Raw genomic sequence first — 22,128 nt, 5'->3', positions numbered from 1 at the left:
AAAGATAAACTGACATCAACACATAATTAAGCAAATATTACAGAAATAAACAGTAGCAAATGAAATTATTAACCAAAAAGAAACTTTAAAGATGCAGCAATGTTATTTGTTCCTACCTTTAATGGAAAACCGTCATGTTTACAAAATAAAGAGCTTCTTAAAATAAAAATATCTTCACACCAGGCAGGTAATATAGTAAATATCGGGAAAAAAACAAAATAAACATAAAAACAGTGGATTATTGCCTTCTCTTCCACCGCTTTTGACTTTGAAATGGACAGTTCTGTAATAGTGCGCCATCTTGTGGCTCGAACCCAGAATGCTCAGTCAGGAAATAGCAAGTCTCGCGATACCTCCTATTTTTACTACTGTCTCAAGTCCAAACAGAAAACTAGCGGATAAGTCGGTTATAATCTTCGAAACAACTTTTAAACCCGGTAAGTTACTAAAACCGGTCTTCATAACTGTCAGATTGTAACATTTCTAACATTTAACGTCATGCAAAGTGTTTTTTTAATCACATTTAGGCTGTTCGGGATTAAGTTTCCTGGTTTTGACAACAAATTAACTATAAGCGTCTGAATCTGTTAGTAGAGAGTCAGTTTATTACATTTGGCTGAAACGTCTGATAGTAAATATAACACATTTAAAGGTTGATGCATTATACATGTGAAACATGCATTAACATGTGTAACATGGTAATGCAGGTGTTTTACCTTGAGTTTGTTCTGTGGCAGAAAACTTAGAATTTCATTTCAAAGTTAAAGTTTATGAAAGTAGTTCAAAGCTTTAGAAAACTTTTTCCAATTTATTTAAATGGGACAAAAATATAATAACAGGTGCATATTTTAAAAAGGCCTTACCATTGGTTCTGTTCAGTTATTGTATTATTATTACAGATATTGTTATAAAAGTCTGGCACTGCTTTAATTTTCTTATGTTTTTTACAGCTTGCAGAAAATTATAATTAGAAATCAGATTCCTTTTGTTTGTTCCTTTAGGGGATCTTGTCATTTTTCATCAATATTAAGGAAATATTGACTTAAAAGAAGCTCAAATATCTTTCTGAAGAGTTACTTGTTAGTTTTGTCTTATTTTAAGATATTTGCAGTAGAAACTAGACTAAAATCAGTAAAGCTTTGTGTTTTCACAGTGTATGAAAGTGAGGAACTTCAGCTGCTGTTCGTCTCTTTCTCTCTGTTTTATGTAAATAAGTGTTTATGCAAACTTCTCTGGTTCTTTAGGAAACAATGAGGCCTGTGATGATGGTGGAGCGGCGAGGAAGATGAGGGGGAACCTTCATCAGCTGACGTTTGGATCCACAGAGGAAACATCTGGAAACGCTGCTGCAGGTCGGGAACGAAGGAAAAACACATTCTACTTTATTCTGATCTATTCTACGTTACTCTGGTCACATCAAATCTGATTTTATTCTCTCATCTCTTTTCTCATCAGACTTTATCTGATTATATTCTCATCTATCTAGTCTAATATGTCTGAATTTTATTCTTAATTATTCTAATTTATTTAATTTTCATCTATTGTATTAGTTTCAGTTCTAATCTAATGTTATTTATTGATTCAATCTGCAATTTTTTATGATTTTATTTATTCTAACTTGTGATTTTCTCTCCTTTCTTCTTATTTTTACCTTTATTGAGTCACAAGGAAGCAAATTTTACAAAACATTTCCTCACAATTCAATGCTTAAGAAGTTAATGGGAGAGCTGTGTAATAATAACACACAGGGAAAGATTACAATGTTCGAAATATAGAATAGAATAATGTGGAAGAAAGAAAATAATAAACAAACAAAAACATAATAATTACACAGTTATTTTATTACTGAGTTACTGTTGTTTTCTCATCTTCCTCTTTTCCTGCTAAAGTCTGACATGTTTCTGTCATATTGAATAAAAATAGCCAATTCTTTTTAATCTGTAAACACTAATTTAAAAATAATTAAAATATTTTATTGACCTTTATTTGCTGAATAAATCTGCTCCAGGCTCTGATTCTCAGCAGATTGTCCAGATTTACTGCATATTCTCATATAATGGTAAATAAACTTGTAATCTTTTCTGTTCTAGTCGACAAGCCAGGAAGTTTTTTTTAGTTCTGTTTGTCAGTCAGATTCATAGAATCAAAAGTTTCTGATCGGATGAAGAAATAAATGTTTTTATTGTTGCTTTCCTCTTTAATTTGCAGCCTGACTTCCTGAACAAAAGACCAGATTAATCCAAACAAAAGCAAATCTCTGAACTCTAATCCAGCTTGACGTTTTGTCTTACAGGCGCAGAGATGTAATGTCAGGAAGCTTCCAGAAGATGGCAGAGTTTTGATAGTGAGTAAATAAAACAGAACTAAACCAGAGGAAACATGTTTACCAGAACCAGAAACATGACTAAATTAATCTATTCTATTATTTTCTGCCAATTTTAAATTAAACATGGAATATTTCACTAACCAAAACAGCCTTATTTTCGTATGAATTGAATTCTCATAAGCTCAACATTTAAATAAAAAATTATTTATTCTCAGCAGCAAGAACAGGAAATAGGTTACACTTTAAAAATACTCACCTTATTTACATGAGTAAATAACTGTGTGTTGTTTACATGAGTAAATAAGGTGAGTGGCGGTTTATATCAAATTAAAGCAAAAGTGAAAAGCCTGGTTAATGACGACAAATACAGTTTACTAAATACTTTCCGTCTTAAAGGGGCAGTAACAATGTGTTTTATAGAGACATTTTATAACAAAGTCAAGCAACTGTGTTGCCTTCAGTTGTTAAAAAATGCTAAATATATCAGATGTGACTTAAAATAAGTTTAACTTCCTGATTTAAAGCCTTGAAATTGGGCCTCTGTCTCTTTAAGAAGCTCTTGCTCTTTCTGAAACGCCGCCCTCAGACAGTCGTGCCAACATGGCTCCTGTGTTAAAACCCTTTAATAATGAGCTCAGCAGTTCCACCAGCTTTTTGCTAATTCCTGCTGGCTAGTCTGAAGGAACTGAGTGGGGGAGGAGCTCCATCTTTGAAGGCGGAGCTACGTCCACCCAGGCGTTCTGAACAGCTGATCGGTTGCCATGGAGACTAAAGTATTTCAGTCATTAAAGGATCAGATCAACACCAAATGTGTTTTATAAGGAAAAACATAAAAAAAAACAACAACAAACAACCCCCCAGTTTTACAGAAAACTGCTCCTTTAAGTAGATTTCAGTTTCTCTGTGTCACTTTAATAAGTTGGTCAACCTGTTTCTTGTCGTCTCAGTCAATCTGTTTACTGTAAGATATGATAACCGTTTCAGGAACTTTACACCCAGATAATCACACAACGCACAATTTTAGCTCCAGATGTCAACATCTCACAGTCAAAGGGGAAGTGAATTTATTTGTTCAGCATTAAAACTAAAAGTTTTCATGTTTTTATCGGCAGGTTTTGAGTTTAAAAACTTCAGTCTTTTCAGTAGCAATACTTGACATAAAGATCAAAAAATCATTTAATATTTGAAAAGTTACTCCATCAGATAAACAAAGATATGAAGTTAAATGGACGTTTTTATATTTTAAGGTCAGAAATGACAATAATTCATATAAGAAACAAAAAATAAGAAAATCAATCAAAATATATATTTTTCCAAATCAATTTCTTTCAATAAAAAACTGATGAAACTTAAACAAAAACTGCAGTTTGTCTGTTTTGTTTTGTTTTTCACCCAGTGGGAAGAAAATCCAGAAATTTTACCTAAGTAAGAATAGAAATACTTTACAATAAAATTATTTAAAGTACAGCGTAGTAAAAATACTCCTAAAAGTTACTAAAGTAACTGAGTAAATGTAACTAGTTACTGCCAAATTCTGTGTTTGAGTAACTTTATCTCCATGTTTATGTTAAATCTTAATGGTGAAACCAGAATTAGAAAAAACATCTACATAATTGAAATAACTGTAACTAAATATAATCTGAGTCAGATTAAATTATGGTTTTCCTGTCTGATTCCAGGAGCGCTGATCGTCCCGCCATCATGAATTCGTTGAGGCGAGGATTCGCCAACCTGCAGACGCTGATGGACGGCCGGGCGCCGCGCGGCGAGACGAACAACAACCTGGAGAATCCTGCGGCTGGTTGTAAGTTTCTGTCTCCGTTGTTCAACATCCGATGACTGAAAGATTAATTTATAAAACTACAGAGCCCCCTGGTGGCCATGGAGGAATCTTTTTTTAATTTTCTTTGCTTTAAATTATTTATTATCTATTTAAAATCGCACACATACTTTAAAAGAGTCTCATTGAAAATATAAATATACATTTTTAACTCCGGTGCTTAAAACTTGATTGAAAATTAATCCATTACTGCGTGTTTGTTTATGTGAAGTTTAGCTGAAAACTTTCAGACTGCTTACCAAAAACCAATCAGAACTGTTAGAAGATTTTATCAAGCACCTGAAAAACACAAAGTCTGAACTGAATAAGGTTTCCCAAGTTTAAGGCTGATGTCACGTTGTTCTCTAACCACCAGGTGGCGCCCCGGCTGGTTCTGACTCGTCTCAGCAGCTCCTTCATGTTGGTACGTCGACACAGATGAATGATTTTATCTTCACTTCATGTAAATCAGATCCAGATCCCAACAAACTAACTTTTTATTTTCATGCTGTTAGCTTTTGGCCAATTTTATATTTGTCTCATTAGTTTTACTAAACTTTATTTCTATTTTGTCATTGATGTGATCTTGTTTGTTCTGAAGCGTTTTGGTCTGAAGAGTTTGTTATAAATGTGCTATATAAATAAACTTTGATCTTTCTTTTCTTAAAATATAAAAACAGAGTGTCAAGTTGCAGTTGCCAAGGCATCCAGAGTCAAAATACACGTCTCTACAGTCGACCCGTACGACGTCAGGAAGCTCTGCTGCACTCAGATAGTCAAGGTACACACACACACACACACACAACACACACACACACACACACACACACACACACACACACACACACACACACACACACACACACACACACACACGTTCCTGTATGCTTTAGGCTTTAAAATGAAATAACAGGAATGTGATTAAAATCTCGTTGGCTTGCCGTATTTCTAGAGGTCAGAGGACGTCGAGTTTCGAGCGTCGGTTTGCTGCAGCATCGACTCCAAGCTGCAGCATCACAGCAGGATGGAAGTCAGAGTTTACAGAGAGGATGATTTAAGGTCACACTCCTCAGTAAGTGTGTGTGTGTGTGTGTGTGTGTGTGTGTGTACGTGTGTGTGTGTGTGTGTGTGTGTGTGTGTGTGTGTGTACGTGTGTGTGTGTGTGTGTGGTGTGTGTGTGTGTGTGTGTGTGTGTGTGTACGTGTCAGTTTTGGAGATTAATTTTGAGAGAAATCAAGTCAGTTTGTGCTGGTTTTGCACATCCTCACCATTAATCCTCTTATAGACACACAAACAAAAAGCTGTAGTAAAACACACACACACACACACACACACACACACACACACACACACACGCGCACACGCGCACACACACACACACACACCTGATGGATTTGTAAAACGGAGAACAAGCTCAGTTTATTTCCGTTTTTCAGCTCCGTTTCTCTTGCCAGGAGCTTTTTTAATCTCCAAATATTTTCCCATGATGCACCTGGGGGGCGTGTTTTTTTTTTTAATCCCTCCAGCTACGACAAAATGGGAGGAGGAGTAAAAAGTGAGAGCGTGGGGAGGAGAAACAGTTGATTCTTCAGCTGAAGTCGTTCCTGGTTTTGTCTGGATTTGTGGAAACTTCTTTGTTTTTAATTCTAATCTGAAGGATTAATCTTTTAACTCCTCCATCGCTCCGCTGATGTTTGACTTTAGCAGTAAAACTGTCAGTAGGCTTTAAACTGATGGTGCAGGTAGGAAACTGAAATCTGAAATGAGCTTCAGCTTTACATTTCTGCTGTGAAGCCGTTTCTATTTGGCATTTAGATCCTAATCTCTTAATCTCAAACTGATATTTTTGGAAAGAAACTGAAAACAACCAACAAAATGGATCAAAATTCAGTCAAAAACAAGGAGCAGGAGCAGAATAACTGCTTTTTACTACATAATGTTCAAAATAATGACAAATTTAGATAATTTTTCCAACTTGCAGCTGGAGGATCAATTTATCTATTTTTTATTCTACATCCAGCAGCTCTGGTTGCTCTAGCTCTTTACCTTTAAACACTCCTCAAAATAAAACATTCTCAAGATGCAGCGAGCGATGATGGCCTGCGCCGACTGTTTACGTCCTCCGAGAGACGACAGCTCCCCTGCTGGACAGGTAGGGCATTGCACGGCTTAAACTAACAGCAGGGAGGCGCGTTTGAGGTGCTGAAATATCAAAAAACTGAAAAATACTCAACATGTAAAGTTATGAATAGGATTGAATTAGAGCTGAAATGATTAATCGTGAGTAATTGTGATTAATCGTGAGTATTTGTGAGTATTTGTGATTATTTGTAATTAATTGTGATTATTTGTGATTAATTGTGATTATTTGTGATTAATTGTGATTATTCCCAACTCAGGAAATATTCAGATGAATCCAAATTAACCTGAAATTTATCGTCATATTGAGTGGAAACATGATCAGAAATGTGTAAAACGTTTTTATTGAAGTCGTCGTTTTCAAATTGAACTTTAGCCACATTTAAATGTACCAACAGCCCCAGAAGAAGAAGGTGACGGTGAATGTTTGGTGTTTAGATGTAAATTTCTCTCACTGTTTGATGATAAACGCTCGCTGGACGCAGGGAGGAAGTTGCAGAGGCGTCTGTCTGTAAACCACAAGCAGAGCTCAGCTCAGCGTCTCACACATCTCCTTCATCTCTCCTTCAGCCAGAAACACTTAGAGTTAGAAAATGTTTTTCTGGTCAGGAGTTGGTCTGATATCAGGGTTTGCTTACCATGCTATCTGACTTTAACGACATAGACATAATGACTTCCAGTTTGAAAACATCCACCATGATTGTTGGTTTTTACTCCAGCAGAAGGAAGAAGATCCTCTGTTCACATGATCTGATGTGAAGCTTTGGGTTTGATCAGCGTCCAAACTGACACATCGAGGTTAAAGGTGACCCGTTTGGTTTCCTTTCACAGGTTAAAGCGACACAAAAAGAGGTTCACAGAATCATCCTCAGATAACCAGATGTCAGGCGGGTCAGCTGTTTTAGCGCTCTGTCACTTTAAATCCAAATGAGCCGATCATGTGAAAATGGCTGCAACATGACGAGTCTTTACAGATCTTGTTGCAAATGTGAGCTAAAAATCTAAATTTGACCAAATTTTCTTGCCTAGTTTCTATTGCAAATGTCTTAATAAACTAGAAATTAAATGAAACTATCTGATAAATGACTTTTTAGCAATAAATTGAAGCTTGTTTCAAGTAAAATTGATGAACAGGCTCTATATCTATTGGCAGATTATTTCATTTACAACACAGGAGAAATGTCGAATAAATCTTCCAGTGGAACCAGAACTTTTTAATCAATATTAAGGAATCATTTCCTCTAGAAAAGCTCCTCTGTTTTACTGAAGTTATTTGTAAATCAGTCTAATTTCACGTGTACTAAGATCCAGTTGAAGTTTCTTGTCGATCTAATTTGGCCCATTTATCTCGTTTGTTTTGAATGAAACGTGAAGCGGCGTTTAGCGCCCAGCTGTGGCGTCCTGTGTGTGTCGTGTTTCTAGGTTTGATGAGGATTAACGCGTAATCCTGAAAGCCTCTTGTTTGGCCGGGAGCTCATTGAGAAACATTGGCTCGGCGTGTCGTTGCACGTTGGCCTTTGGTTGCACCGTCAGCGAGGAAATGAGGCAACAGTTTGCATTTCTTTAGCATGCGGTAACAGCGCTGCAGGGAATTTTTGAAAGTTTGAAAGACTCTCTGAACGCGTCAGTCAGATCCGGGCTTGTTTTTTTACTGATCAGTTAAAAACCTGAGGAGGTGAAAGGAAATAAAACTGCAACATTTTCCAAAAATACTGTCTGACAAACTGGAACATTTGCATGTCTAGAAGAAAAATCTGGAATAAATGCATTAACTATGATGCATCAGTTTTAAACCCAACCAGAGTCTGAGGGGATTCACTGCAAACACAACATTTTACCAAAAGTGTTTCTGTTAGTTTCTAATTATCTTAGTTCACTTGAAATAAAACAAAACTTGTATTTTCCAAGCCTTGTTTTCTCAGGCCTGGTGAGAAATATTTGGCCTCTTTTCTTCCTGAACCTTGTTGTTTGGGTTCATATGTTATTAGCTAACGACATGCTAATAAACAGTAGCATGTCGTTAGCTTGTGCTAAACCCAAAATGGATGTGAAAACATTAATCTTGAAACCAAAACCAACATGTTTCATCACATTCAGAGCCAAAGTCTTTCCTCTGTAGCTCCTCCCCTTCGTGTTTGATAAAGCATCTTAATCTCAGGTTGTGTCGACTTTAATAAACCTTTTCTGAGACTTTTCTCTGTTTCCCTTCACTTCAGTGTTGTGATTTTCTGTCGACTGTGTCGCCTGATTTGAGGGCTTTAATCCCCTGAGCTGCTGATTATCCTCGCTGCAGCTCAGTGACTTTGGACTTTGCTCGACTCTTTTATTAAAGATGGCCGCCGGTTTGTGGCCTGTCTCTGTGCATAGAGGCTAAACTCCTCAAAAGGTCCACTATAGTCGTAAAAATGCTGAAATGTGCCATTAACTTTATTTAGATTTATTTTCTTAAGATTTTCTTTTCAGTGATTCTGTGCATTTTTCTCCTTTTTGCTCAAAGTGAAATAAAGTGACATTCTGCCAGAAGATTGTTTTGAATAGTGAGCGTTTTGGTGAATCTTTAACGTCTCATTTTATTCTTCCTGCTTCACATAATCATCTGGGATTATGTTTTCAGTCCTCTATCAGCGCCCCCTGCTGGCCATGCGACTAAAAGCTGAATTAAGTAGAAAGTAGTTTCACTTCCAGGAATCCAGCAGGTGAATAAATCCTGATCAGACAGAGCAGCGCGGCGTAGAGTGATGTTTCAGTTTTATTTTCCAATGCCATCATGTTTTCTTTCGACTCTAGACCGAACAGCAGAGACTCAGTGCACTGTTTGCAACGTTACACATATTTTAACCTCAGGTTTTGTTTTGTTTCAGAGGAGCTGTTTGGCTTTCACATCGTTCTCCATCAGAGATCTGCTCCGGTCCAAAGAGCCTCGCTGCTCCCTGAAGCTCAGGTAAACTTTCACTGCTGCGCTGATGTCATGTTCATTCCTTCCACTCAGCTCTGCAAAAACTCCATCTTATTTGTGGTTTTGTTCATTTATTTTGGATACTTAAAATGTCTTCCAGGTAAATGTTCATTAGAAGTTAAAGTTTATTGATCTTTGAGAACGTGTTCTTGCATTATTAACATTATATTAGTTGAAAATTGTATCAAAACAGCAATATTATTGCTTATAGAAGTAACTTCTAGGACAATTTATCCTCCAGAAAAACCACAAACTGCCATTAAACTGATAAAAAGCCTAAAATCTTGTTTTTCTGATGGGCTGTGAAACATCTCTGAACTTTGGAAGCGAGCTAAAGTGAAATCAGAGAACCGGCATTCGATCTCTGCGCTCTCATTTCTTGTGAAAAACACTTTTGTAGTCAATGAGGTTCTTCTCAAACAGCCTGTAGATAGAAGTCCAGCTACCTGCCTGCTGATTGGCTGTTGCTGGGATACCTTTAGCCAGAAGAGGAAGTGAGATGGGGCAGCGTGTGTCTCCGCCTCCAGACCCGTAGAGGAAAAAGTCTCTTCCTGTTATGCATCAAATCACCTTCAGAAGAGAAGAGAGAAGACGCAGACTGAATGCTCACACATGCCTCAGTGCAGGTTTGCAGTTTGCTTGTGGTTTTCCTTCGCTGGATGGTTTTCTCTTTCAGTTTATTTGTTCAAAAATGAGACGATGTACGACCAGAAACGTTCAGGATGATGTCACTTCCTGCAGGTGTCGGTCCAGGTCTGATCTTACCAACTACTGGAACTTTGTCAATGTAGGTTTATTGGCTTTGTGTCGCATAATTATCAACAAAATATAAAGTAGAGTTAACTCACTGCTAACACAGTTGAAATAAGAGGTTTAAATTCTTTTTTTTCACATTTTGAAGTTAAATTAGACTTTGCTTAGTCTTAAAACAAGGCTAAACTTGTCTTGTTTTAGTTCAGCTGGAGTTATTTCTGTTTGCTAAAAGCCACAATCAAGAGCTGGAATGTCAGAGATTTATTTATTGATGTTTCCACTCACACACAGAGTTACTACCATCTGGAAAATTCACATATTATCCCTTTGTTTGATTCCCTTTGTTAATCAATAAGTTGATATTTTTTGTTGCCTGGATAATTATCCGTTTCAAATTCAAATCCAGCGCTTTTGTTCTGCTGGTTTGATTTATTGTACAATGGCTGCTGGAAAATACAAGTTCGATTAGATTGGATTATAAATATCTTTGTTGCTGAGCTCATATTTCTATTTAGTCAATAATTTAGCAGCCAAACTGGTTTTTGAATTGAAACTTATCGTCCTAACGGCTCATTTGACGTGCCATACAGAAACCACTTGCTAAATACTTGTTGGTTGTGCAGGAGGCTCAACTTATGCATACTATGACGTACATCTGAATAATTGCACATCGGTTTCTAGCCATTTTTCATGTGCGAGTGTAAAGGTTGAGTTGGGGGGGCGTGCTTGCAGCAGATTATTTGGATTTAAAGGGACAAGACACCCTAAAATATCTGAAACGTGTTCAGGCTAAAAATTGTCTAGGAAAGTTTTTGTGCAGAAGATGTCAGGAACATGTTTTGTTTAGGCCATAAGCATATCCTAACCTGTTCAGGGAAGCATCATTCCTCACCTTTAAGCAATGAGGGAAAGCCCAGATGATGATGTCATAGCTTTAGGAACTTCTTATAGGTTTAGCAAATGGAAATAAATTAGATGATTCCATTTAACATAAATTTATCTTAATAAAGAGAAGTTTGCTCAGACTGTGAGGAAGGAGTATGTAAACTTCTGGTTTCAACCTAGCAAACCATTGACTGGAGATTTTAATATCAAGTGTTGCTATGAATCCATATTTAGCTCTTTGCTCGTTCTTTGTTGTCATTGTTTGTTGCTTTCAGCTGTGACCGTGACCTTTAGAGGCCGACCAATCAGATGGTTAGAAATCGGTCAGCTGATTATTCCCCTTTATCCACTTCAGCAGGTCGAAAACTGGAAGACCTGCTGCTTTTTTTAAAGTAGATTAAATGTATGAAAACTATTAACTGCAGTTTATCTAATTTATTGTGTTTCTGTGATATTTTGCAACAATTATTTATTACAGCAGAAAAAGTTTTAATACATCAAGAAGCAGTAAAGTTATTAAGAAACATTTATTTACACTTTTCTCTTTTTCACGTTGAGATCAAAACTTTTAGCCGTATCAATGTGTGTCCATTTTGTTGGACTGAATGCGACCCGGTGTCGGAACCAGAACCGTCGGGTCTCACATGTCCGTCCTCCTGATCCTGATCTGGGTTCGGTTCCCTTTGTTTTCAACCTTCTGGTCGATGTTTTCTTGCTCGGTTTTGGGTTCGATGCTCCAAACCATCCCTACAATATTTACATCCCTGCTGAGTTTTCTAGTTTATTGTCAATTATTGTAAATAGTTTCTTGCTTTTGTGCACAAATGCACATTTTAAATTTTTTCTCCTCTGCACATTCCTTTAGTATTTCTAATAGTTTTTTATGTCTTAGTTTTGCTCGAACTGTACAGTATGTTTTTCTTCTATTTTTATGAAGTGTTTGTTTACATGTTTGGATTTTATGTCACTTTGATGGTTTTACACTTGAATTTCCCTTTTGTGGGACAATAAAAGACATTTTATTCTGTTCTATTTGTTGTGTTTTATTTTTATCAATCATATTTTTCTCCTTTTCAGTTTTCTCTTGTTGCTGCCTTTTTGTTTTTAGATTTTTTCACACCAGTGGGTTTCATTTTCACCTGGCCGCCTCCTTCAGCTCTGTCTTCTGTCCGTTTGTCTTCGCTGCAGGACGATGGACGGCGTGAACGAGGTCGGGGACGTGACGGTTTCCCGCCTGCAGCCGGACGAAGAGACGGAGGATCAATCTGCAGAAAACAAGGTGGAGGAAGAGAAACATTTGTTTCTTCGTTCTCTCAGCAGAGAGTTTCACTTTGATACTCGTCTTTGCGGTTTCCTTTCTCATATGTCGAGACTTCATCTTGTTATGTGTGTCATGGGTAAGATGGAGATAAAGGTGCAGTGCGTAATTTTTATATAGAATATGATCTTTACATATTTGTTAAAACTGTCAGCAAACAGATAAACTGTGAAAACATCATCAGTGGCCAAGTTAAGAAGATTGTGATTGACAGCGCTAAGCCCCGCCTCCTGGCTCTGATTGGTTGTTTCTAATTGGCACTGGAAGAAGGCAGAGGAGCTCAGTTGTTTTTACAAATGATCTGTTTCATTCCATAATCTCATGACAAAGAGACAATTTCAATAAATATGTAAAAAATGTTTTTTATAAAACTTTCATACTGCAACTTTAAAGAAAACCCATCAGATAAAAATTTAATATTTTCATCCATTTGATTTTCTACTGCTCCTAAAAACAGCCAAAGTGTTTAGAAAAAACCTTTTTAGTGTCTGGAAAATGGCCCATTTCAAAAACCTCCTGCTTATATTACACAGGTACTGTTCTGTTACCTAGCAGAAAAAAGCTTTAGCACATTTGGTCAGCTGGTTTTACCACCATATGCATGGCACAACGGCTGCTGGAAAAGACAAGTGCTTTGTCATTGACTCACCATCCAGAATCCACTTGTGGCATTCCTGTTGGTTGTGCAGGAGACTCCACTTCTGCTTCTCAAAGATGCACGGTTGTGTAATTGTTTAACCGGTGAGTCTGAACATTGAGTTTGGTGGTGCAACCAGCAGCAGATTATTATTAGAGTGAAATCAAAAACATTAAAATCTCATTACATTTATAATAATTTTCTATTATAAATGTAATGAACAGGTTTTGTTTAGGCCATAATTCTAGAAGAACAGTGTTTTCTGTCCATTTCACCTCCACTCAGACATGATCGCTGCTTCTCTCCCTGCAGAGCGCCGTGCTGTGTGACGCGCTGCACGGCTCCGTCCAGGACAAGGAAAACAGTCCAATGATGCAAGCAGGTGAGACTCCGGCCGGCGGCCATGTTTCTGCCCGACCCTCCGTCCTCCAACAGGTGTGTGTCTGCAGCCTTGTGCTCCCAGGTGTGTAAGCTGTACAGGTTTCAGACGGAGGATCACAGGTGGCTGCTGGTCCGGGAGCAGATGTCAGAGACGCCGCTGTCCTTCTCCTTACCCAAACAGCTGCTGAGCGCGCTCATCAGGGAGCACACCGACAGGTAACAAAGGGTTAACGGCACAACAGCTCCGTTATTCATAGATAAAGTCATATTATTATTTTCTCTTCTGCTTTCCAGTGGAAATATTTTAGTTCAGATGAAATCAGAAACTTTTATCCCAGATTTTGTTGCTCAGGGTCGAGGAGGTCAATGCGCTCGGTGACCTTTCACCTCACTGGGACGGCCTCCGCCACGACGCCGTCGCCCACTCCCTCCAGCTGATCGGCTGCTACCAGCAAACGCAGGCGGAGCTGCACCGCCTCTCCAGTGAGATCAGAGTGACATCATCAGCGATGACTCAGCCGGGCCTTCCTCACCTCACGCTCCCTCCTCTTCCTCTTCCAGCGGCGTCCTGCTTCAAGGCGAGCAGCAGCAAATCGGACCGACACCTGCAGTTCATCCCCACCAACCTGCACAGCCAGAGGATGGAGGTGACCGGCCCCGGCAGCTCAGGTAAGGCACAGCGCCCCCTACAGGTGTTTGTCCCACTTCCTGTATTCCCCAGATGTTTTCCTCTCTTCCCGTTTCCTCCAGGTGTTTTCCTCTCTTCCCGTTTCCTCCAGGTGTTTTCCTCTCTTCCCGTTTCCTCCAGATGTTTTCCTCTCTTCCCGTTTCCTCCAGGTGTTTTCCTCTCTTCCCGTTTCCCCCAGATGTTTTCCTCTCTTCCTGTTTCCTCCAGGTGTTTTCCTCTCTTCCTGTTTCCTCCAGGTGTTTTCTTCTCTTCCTGTTTCCTGCAGGTGTTTTCCTCTCTTCCTGTTTCCTCCAGGTGTTTTCCTCTCTTCCTGTTTCCTCCAGGTGTTTTCTTCTCTTCCTGTTTCCTCCAGGTGTTTTCCTCTCTTCCCGTTTCCTCCAGGTGTTTTCCTCTCTTCCCGTTTCCTCCAGGTGTTTTCCTCTCTTCCCGTTTCCTCCAGGTGTTTTCCTCTCTTCCCGTTTCCTCCAGGTGTTTTCCTCTCTTCCCGTTTCCTCCAGGTGTTTTCCTCTCTTCCCGTTTCCTCCAGGTGTTTTCCTCTCTTCCCGTTTCCTCCAGGTGTTTTCCTCTCTTCCCGTTTCCTCCAGGTGTTTTCCTCTCTTCCAGGTGTTTGGTACGAGGTCGTCACGTTCGGAGCGCCGGCCGATCACCACCAGGCCTTCAAACATGGAGGACTGAAGCGGCTGCTCAGCAAGCACACAGACCACACATACAGGTGACCCTTGACCTCAGATTCACAGCTAAAAATACTTTAGTTTAAAAGAAAATGATGATGAAACACATTTTTGTCCCTTGCCAGAATATTTTTCGCAAACCTTTTAGAAATATCTTAAATATAATTATAATTTCTGAATACAGATTGAGAGATTAAAGTTTTAGCTTCACTGACTGAAGTGAAATAATTTGAACATTTTCATCAATTTTACAAATTTCAATCTTAAAACAAGTTGATCTTTCTTGCTGAAATATTGCTTTTCTGTTATTTGTCTTATTTTACGTGCACTAAGACATTTTAATAGAAATACATTGTAGCAGTTCAAGTGTTTGTTTAATTTTGATACCGACATGACAGAATTGGTTTTGTTTATACCTCAGTTTGTGTTGGAGTTGTTTCTCACCGTTCCTTCGCCTTCAGCTCGGCGTCGTTTTCCCGTGACGAGTCGTGCAGAGCGAAGCGGCTGCTGGCCGCCGCCACCCAGCTGCAGCCTCTGATCTTCGGCCTGGCGGAGCAGCTGCTCTCCGTGTCCATGGAGGTCGACTCGAACCGCCTGCAGGACGTCCTGGACGACCTCAGGGAGCAGGTGAGAGAAACACACGCACAGCTAACAGGAAGGCAGATGAACCTGACTCGCTGCTCGCTTCCCTGCAGACGTCGCTGTTCATTCAGGCGCTGAACGACGATCTGGTGAAAGTCGCCCTGCAGGACATGAACAGCCGGGCCAGCAGCCGCAGCAGCCACCTGCACAGCAACGGGTTGCTCTGTGAGGTGTCCCCCAGCGACCAGGAGGGGGCGCCGCAGGACGACACGGAGAACAGAGAGGAGGAGTGGGCAAGTTGGAAAGGGTGGGACGGGGTTGCCAGGTCTGACAGTTTCCAGCAAAAACACAACAAAAAACAAATGAATGCAATGAAACTAAGATAACATTAGATAGAGTCATGAAAGAATAAATGAACAAACGACTGAAGAAACGATAAAAGATAAAAGGAAGGAACAGCAAACAAACAAATGAAACAAATGAAGGAATAAAAGAAGATGTGAATAATGTAGCATTTACTAAAGTTTGATGCTTTTCTGCCACACAGTGACAACGGCTTTAAAACAATTTTTCTCTCGGACAAATTTTATGAAAAGCATCCCAAATTTTAGCAACCCGTCGAAATCAGTTTTTTTTTCCAGTCCAAAGTTCAAAAGCAGCAGAAACTTTCCCAACCTGTGTGTGGTTGTTTCCATCGGTTGCCTAAACGTGTTTGCTTGTGTAGGACAGAACGTGGGCGAACGTCGGTAAGAGTCTGGACTGCATCACGGCCATGGTGGAGCGGCTGCAGGAGCGACAGCGCCACCTGCAGGAGCAACAGGAGTCCACAGGGGACACAAAGTCCCAACACACAGGTGGGACAGAAAGAGACAAATGTCCCAGTTTGTCCAACAGTAAATTTAGCTCAATAAATCCTTTCCTTTCTCAAATTGCTTGACAAAATAAAAGCATAATTTAAAAACATAAAATAATCAGAAAAATAAGAGTCATTTTTGGGGCCATATATGATTATTTTAGTAAATCATAATTTCTATCAGTTTAGTTATTTTTTAAGCAGTTGGAATCTATTTAAGCTCGTTTAGAAACAAAATCTATAATATTTTCATTTATTTGGAATTATTTTGATTACTTTGGAAACTTTTCTACCTACCATGAATTTAAAGAGATGAAGAAAACAATGGGGGCCAAAGTGGAAATATTTTTATTTTGTTTTTTAAATGTCCAGTGTGACATTATTATATTATTTGATTCTTTTACAGCTTAAAATAACAATTTTGAATGAAAAATCTTCGCCTTCTCCCAATAGTTATTACACTATAAAATAAACAACTATCTTTATATAGAGATAATAATAAAGAAATATCTTAAGTTTACATGCGACTTGTAAGAAATGATCAATTTTTATTTTGTTTATATTTTTTATAAAACTGAGCTTTTTGTTTCTGGAGCCTAGAAACAATAAATTAAAAATGTTCAGAGGAAGTTTCTCTCCTCTCCTCCTGCAGGCTCTCCTTCCTCCTTCTCCTCCTCCTCCTCCTGGCAGGAGCAGCTGCTCCCCCTGGTGGTCACGCTTAGGGACTGCGTGCGGGAGGCGGTAACCACGGCCCGAGCTGCTATGACCTTCGTTGTCCTGCAGGGGGCGGTGGCTGCGACTGTTGCTCAGGGTCCAACGCAGATCGTCCAGCGGCGCCACGCCGTCTTCAGCCAGGGGGTGAGAAAGAAACTCTGTCCCTGTCCGCCATTTTATCCTGAAGACATTTTGGTGTCTTTGGAGATCAGAAACAATCAGTTTTAAACCAACTTCAAGTTTAATAACATTGGTTTTATGTTTCCATGATGACAGATTTTAAATGATGACATCACAGCTAGACGTTTCCTTAAAATACTTTTTTTGTTTTAGAAAGTATTTATGTTTAAATAATCTACAAATATATGTAAAAAAGCAGCAAAAAGTGATTTTAAAATATTTAATCTTGGATTCATCTTCATAGTTTTTTAGGTTCTTGTTCCATATAAATAAAAATGTAACTTCCTGTTTTATTGTAAAGCTTCTCTCTGTTTATCTTCCAGCTCTCGGCGATTGTTTGTGGATTTATGCTGAAACTGTTTGGAGGTTTGGAGGATCCAGAGTTTCTGCAGCAGCTTCTCTCTGTGGGGATCCTGGCCCAGTTTGAAAGCCTGCTCAGCACCTACGGTACGACCCGAACAATCAGCCCCACATTTTTATTTTACAGGATGAAAAATACCTCTGAGAGGCTTTGAGAATTTATCTCTCTTGTTTTTTGCTTCAGTGCTTGAAAACCTTGAAAATATTTGGATTTCATTCAGTTTTGGTTTAGTTTCTAGTGCAAATATCTCACTACATCTAGAATAAGATGAAACTAAATTATAAACAACTTTTCATCAAGTTATATGAGCTTGTTTTAATGAATAATCTCTTAAAACTGGAGAAAACGTTCTATTTCTACTGGCAGATTATTTCACGTAAAAATAGAAATCATCTATAATTTAGTTTTGTCTTATTTTAAGTGTATTATTTTCTTTGAAGCAAGACTAAAATTACTTGGTAAGAATGTTGTGTTTTTGCAGTGTGTTGCTGGTTACTTGGGAATTTACCTTAAATGCTGTAATGTGTGAGTCGCTTGTGGCTCCAGGTGACGAGGTGGGGATGCTGGAGGACATGGAGGTGGGCGTGGCCGACCTGAGCAGCATGGCGTTCGCCATCACCGAGGCCCGATCCGAGCGACCCGACGACCTGCAGCCGACGCTCACCGGAGCATGGTGAGCGCTCTCACACACACACACACACACACACACACACACACACACACACACACACACACACACACACACACACACACACACACACACACACACACACACACACACTCAGAAAGCCTCATCTCGGGTCATTTCTCCTCCATCCAGGGGCGGTTTTGTGGTCCAGGTGCCGCTTCCCTCTGAAAGCTTCAGGTCGCTCCCTGAGGAGCTGAAGGCCGGCCGTTTGATCCGAGTCGAGCCGGTTCTGTTCAACATCGGGATCAACCAGCACCAGAGTCTGGCTGAGAGGTACAAACACAAAAACATTAACATCTGGGAGATAAAATTACCTCATTTTTTCATCCAGTGTTTTCCTTTTAGTTGAATTTTTGGTTTAAACATGCTTGTTTTTTGTTCAGTGGGTAGAAAATCCAGACATTTTACTCAAGTTAGAGTAAAAATACTTCATAATAAAATGACTCAAGTAAAAGCAAAAAGTACAGCATAGGAAAATATTCCTAAAAGTAAAATTACTGAAGTAAATGTAACAAATTACTACCCAACTTTGATTAGTACTCTACCCACCTCTGTGTATTACTAAAATAAATATAAATATAAGTGATATCTACTGCAGTACTTACTGAATTAGCTCAGCTAATGTAGCTTTTACATGCTAGCTGAGACATGTTTGTTGCTCCATGTAATTAATTACTCTGCTTTTCATTTATTCACCTGAAGAGTTTGTCTGTTCTTTAAAAAGCCGTTTAAATAAATGGATCTCAGTGAAACTCCTCCATCTTGTACGCGTTAGTTATGAACTTTATTGTAGTGTCAGATCGGAGACATGGCGTCGCTATGCGCCGCGCTCGCCTACCAAGATGGCGCCGATCACTTCCTGTTCAGACATGTGGGAACTGCGTATGAAGATTTATTTTCTGTTTTCAGGTTTGGAGACAGTTCTCTTCAGGAAAGAGTGAATCAGCAGAGCTGTGAGCGACTCAGAGCTTATTGTAACAAGCTGAGAGAAAAACTTCCTAACATGGGTGAGACTGAGAGGTTTTTGTTTTTTTCATTTCTTTATAGAATATAAAAATTTAATCTAAATGTTTTTCCTTTGAAAAAAAGTTTGAAATGACAGAAAACGTCTTAAAAACATTATTTCAATTTATTTAAATTGACCTGAATTCAAAGAGAAGCCGTACATCTCAAACAAGATGGCCGCTCTTTTTGCAGTGGTGGAAAAAAGTCCAGATTTTCCTAATATTTTATCCTGGAGCCAATTGATAGTTTGGTTAATTGATAGAATTGATTTATTGCCCAGCTTTATGTCTGAACTGAAGCAGCTCTTTCTCTCCCTCAGCTGGTATCCAGTCACTATTAGACCTGCTGTCGTCTCTTGATCGCAGTATCGAGTCCAAGAAGAGGAAAAACGTCGAGGTTTTGTGGCTCGCAGCTTCAGTAAGTCGCTCTGCTCTACAGATTAACTTTGTTTCCATCAGAACTGAACGGTTAGGAATCTCAAGAGCTGAAATAAACTTAAATAAATGCTTATAATTCTACAACAGAAAATAATTCAATTCACAAATATTCTTATGTTCAAATGCTAAAATGAAGTTGTTCTTTTCACCATTTCTATGCAGGTAAATCTCAAAAACTATAGTTTAATGTTTTTGATTTGCACTCAAAAATAGAGATTTAATCACTTAATAAAACCAGGAAGTTTTGAAACAGACCCAAATTCAGCTGATAGATTGTGTGGATGAAATCACAGGGAGAATTTTGGGATTTAGTTTTTGTTGTTTGACTTATTTTTTCAGTGCCAGTTTAAAGTAGAAGAAATGTGCCTGAGTAACACTGGAGCTACTGAACTTGAATATCAGTAAATATCAACATCATCTGCAAAGTTTGGCCCATATTGTAAATATAAATAGTGAAAATGTTGGCACTAATACTGAGCCCTGAGGGACACTATTTGTAATATTTTAAAAAACAAAATAACATTTTATCTATTTAAAATAAAAGTTATTAAAAATTATTATTTATATTAAAAGTTAGTTTTACTTTTTACTTTCTAATTCGGCTCCATTTTTGTTTAATTTTGTGAAAAATTAAGTTGTACTTTTCAGAGGTTTTCATGTCGTTTCCTTCAGTGGTTCTCGATGCAGCGCCCCACAGGTGAGGAGGGGAACAGGTTTTTAAATTAGTTTGGTTTGTTTGACTCAGTGCAGTGAGAAATCAAAAGCAGCATCTGAAAGTGTAAAAACTTTCCACCTTTGGTCCCCAGATAACTTTCTCCATGTTTTTTGTGTGCAGGTGTGTCGTAGAGTAAACGGCGTGCGGCTGACCAGCTGTAAGAGCGCGAAGGATCGCACGGCGATGTCTGTGACGCTGGAGCAGTGTACGATCCTCAGAGAGCAACACACACTCAGCCAGCAGCAGTTCAGCTCTGCACTGGACAACATGAGGAGGTGAGTGTGGTCAGCTGTCTTCCTATCCTGTTCATCTTCTCCTGAGGGTTTTTCAACTGGTTTGACTCAGTTTGGTGTGAAGGAAAAATGTAACAAATGTTGGTATTTTCGATTCTACTGGACTATCAAGTGTGAAAACATCCTCAGTTTCTGCATCTTCATTTCCAGTTTTCTATCTTTTAATTTCCTTCCTTCTCTTTCTGTTTTCTCTCTCTTCCGCTCCCTCTTGTTGCACACGCTGCCCCCTGCAGGTCTCGTCTGTCCTGGGGGCAGATGCTGGGCTGCTATGCCCACTCCGGGTTCTCTGTCTCTGGGTTTGACCCGGCAGAGTGTCCCTCCGGCCTCCTCAGCCCCTGGATGCAGATGTGTTTTCATTCCAGAAGACATTTTTACCCTGTGGCCTTCCTCCTGGTGACCTCTCACCTCCTGGTTCTCTGGCTCATATTCAGCTTGGTGATCCTACTGGCTAAATACCAGTAAACAAGACTGGGAGCACTGGAAAGCAGGGATTATAATGTTCTCCCAGGTTTGTCTACATGGGGAGAACGTAAATAAATCCAAAGTTCTGTGTGTTTTAGGAAAGACAGAGAAACAATTAGCCTTAATTTATTACCATCCTGATGATTTACAGTCATCAGTCAGTTTGAGTTTGTTTTACAAAAAGCAAGAATGTTTGAGTTGTTTGTTCAATAGGTTACTGATTTTTCAATTTAATCTGAGATTCGTTTGTTTAGATTTAGTTACTGACTTTTCCAAATATATTCCTATGTTTCTTAATCTCTGCTTGTTAATTTATCCTTTCTTGTTTGTTGTTTTATTTCTGACAGCTTCATTTGGTTTTTGATGCTTTTTATGTTGAGTTTTGCTGCCACCAAGTGGCCAAATTGAATTTAATCACTGCAAAAAATCAATTTTTCCAAGTATTTTTCATCCAGTTTCTAGAGCAAATATTTTACTACGTATGAGCTTGTTTTATATGAGCTTGTTTTAAGTCAATAATTCCTTAATATTGCAGAAAAGTACTTGTTCCATTGGCAGATAAAACATTTTTACCATATTATAAGTGAAATAATTTGCCAGCAGATCTAGTTATTTTTCATCAATATTAATAAATTATTGGCTGCTATATATTGTTGAAAAGTTACTTATACTCTTAGTTTTGTCTTATTCTATGTGTACTAGAACAAAAATACTTGGAAACATTTTTGTGTGTTTTATTGTAGCCTACAGTTTGCACAGATAGCCTCTGTTTTTGTAGGACCATAGATCTAGTCAAAGTAAAATCTTATCTCCACCAGAAGATGATGTGTTTTCATACAGGACAGCCTGATTGCTGATCTGTGTTTCTGTTTCTGTGTGTGTGCAGAGACGGCTGCAGGACGGAGAACGTCCAGAAGAACATCGGCACCAGGAAGTTCGCCTTCAGCAGCGTTCAGCTCCTGACTTTCCCCAAACTCTACAGACCTCCAGACGGCAGCTACGGATAAACTCTTCCTGTTTATACTCTTATTTATGCCCAGAGATAGTTTATTTTTCCATGTGAGTTGTGTGTGATTGCTGGTTAATGTTTGCAGATTGTATTTCTGTGTGAATGAGGGCCAGGTTGGCTGTTCAACGTTTACAGGTGTTTGAATTACAAACATGTTTCTGCAATAAATGACTGAACTCTCGAGTCTCTGATTCCAAACGGTTCTTCTGACAGTAAATCCTGGAAAGGCCTAAAATTCACTGCTGAGTTGGAAGTA

The 22,128-nt window shown here is 38.9% G+C and overlaps 1 protein-coding gene across 6 annotated transcripts; it reads left to right on the top strand.

Annotated features, from left to right (window-relative positions):
• Positions 1–350: 350 nt before the first annotated feature.
• LOC129376653 (type II inositol 3,4-bisphosphate 4-phosphatase-like) lies at positions 351–22,056 on the top strand. 6 transcript variants are annotated; one of them, XM_055056240.1, is made up of 26 exons: positions 351–437; positions 1,245–1,352; positions 2,294–2,344; positions 4,006–4,130; positions 4,522–4,569; positions 4,826–4,926; positions 5,098–5,217; positions 9,146–9,225; positions 12,067–12,157; positions 13,146–13,215; positions 13,283–13,430; positions 13,567–13,697; positions 13,776–13,883; positions 14,506–14,614; positions 15,035–15,200; positions 15,269–15,448; positions 15,880–16,009; positions 16,661–16,866; positions 17,226–17,349; positions 17,810–17,936; positions 18,084–18,224; positions 18,861–18,958; positions 19,276–19,373; positions 20,229–20,383; positions 20,635–20,909; positions 21,750–21,860. In XM_055056240.1, exons 4-25 carry the CDS (start codon positions 4,028–4,030, stop codon positions 20,861–20,863), a joined length of 2,763 nt encoding a protein of 920 aa, XP_054912215.1. In that variant the 5' UTR covers positions 351–437; positions 1,245–1,352; positions 2,294–2,344; positions 4,006–4,027; the 3' UTR covers positions 20,864–20,909; positions 21,750–21,860. The 6 variants fall into 6 exon arrangements, with proteins under 6 accessions (XP_054912215.1, XP_054912216.1, XP_054912217.1 ...); XM_055056241.1 differs by lacking the exon at positions 20,635–20,909 and having other exon boundaries at positions 21,750–22,056; XM_055056242.1 differs by lacking the exons at positions 5,098–5,217; positions 21,750–21,860.
• The last annotated feature ends 72 nt before the right edge of the window (positions 22,057–22,128 follow it).

Source organism: Poeciliopsis prolifica, unplaced genomic scaffold, assembly GCF_027474105.1.
Source record: "Poeciliopsis prolifica strain line A6 unplaced genomic scaffold, Auburn_PproV2 SCAFFOLD044, whole genome shotgun sequence".
Lineage (NCBI taxonomy): Eukaryota > Metazoa > Chordata > Actinopteri > Cyprinodontiformes > Poeciliidae > Poeciliopsis > Poeciliopsis prolifica.
This window is presented reverse-complemented; position numbering and strand designations above follow the sequence as displayed.

Coding starts and splice junctions, on each gene's coding strand:
- LOC129376653 (XM_055056240.1), top strand. CDS start 4,028: ATGAATTCGTTGAGGCGAGGATTCGCCAACCTGCAGACGCTGATGGAC. Junction 4,927..5,097: donor GCTGCACTCAGATAGTCAAG/GTACACACACAC, acceptor CCGTATTTCTAG/AGGTCAGAGGACGTCGAGTT. Junction 19,374..20,228: donor TTTTGTGGCTCGCAGCTTCA/GTAAGTCGCTCT, acceptor TTTTGTGTGCAG/GTGTGTCGTAGAGTAAACGG.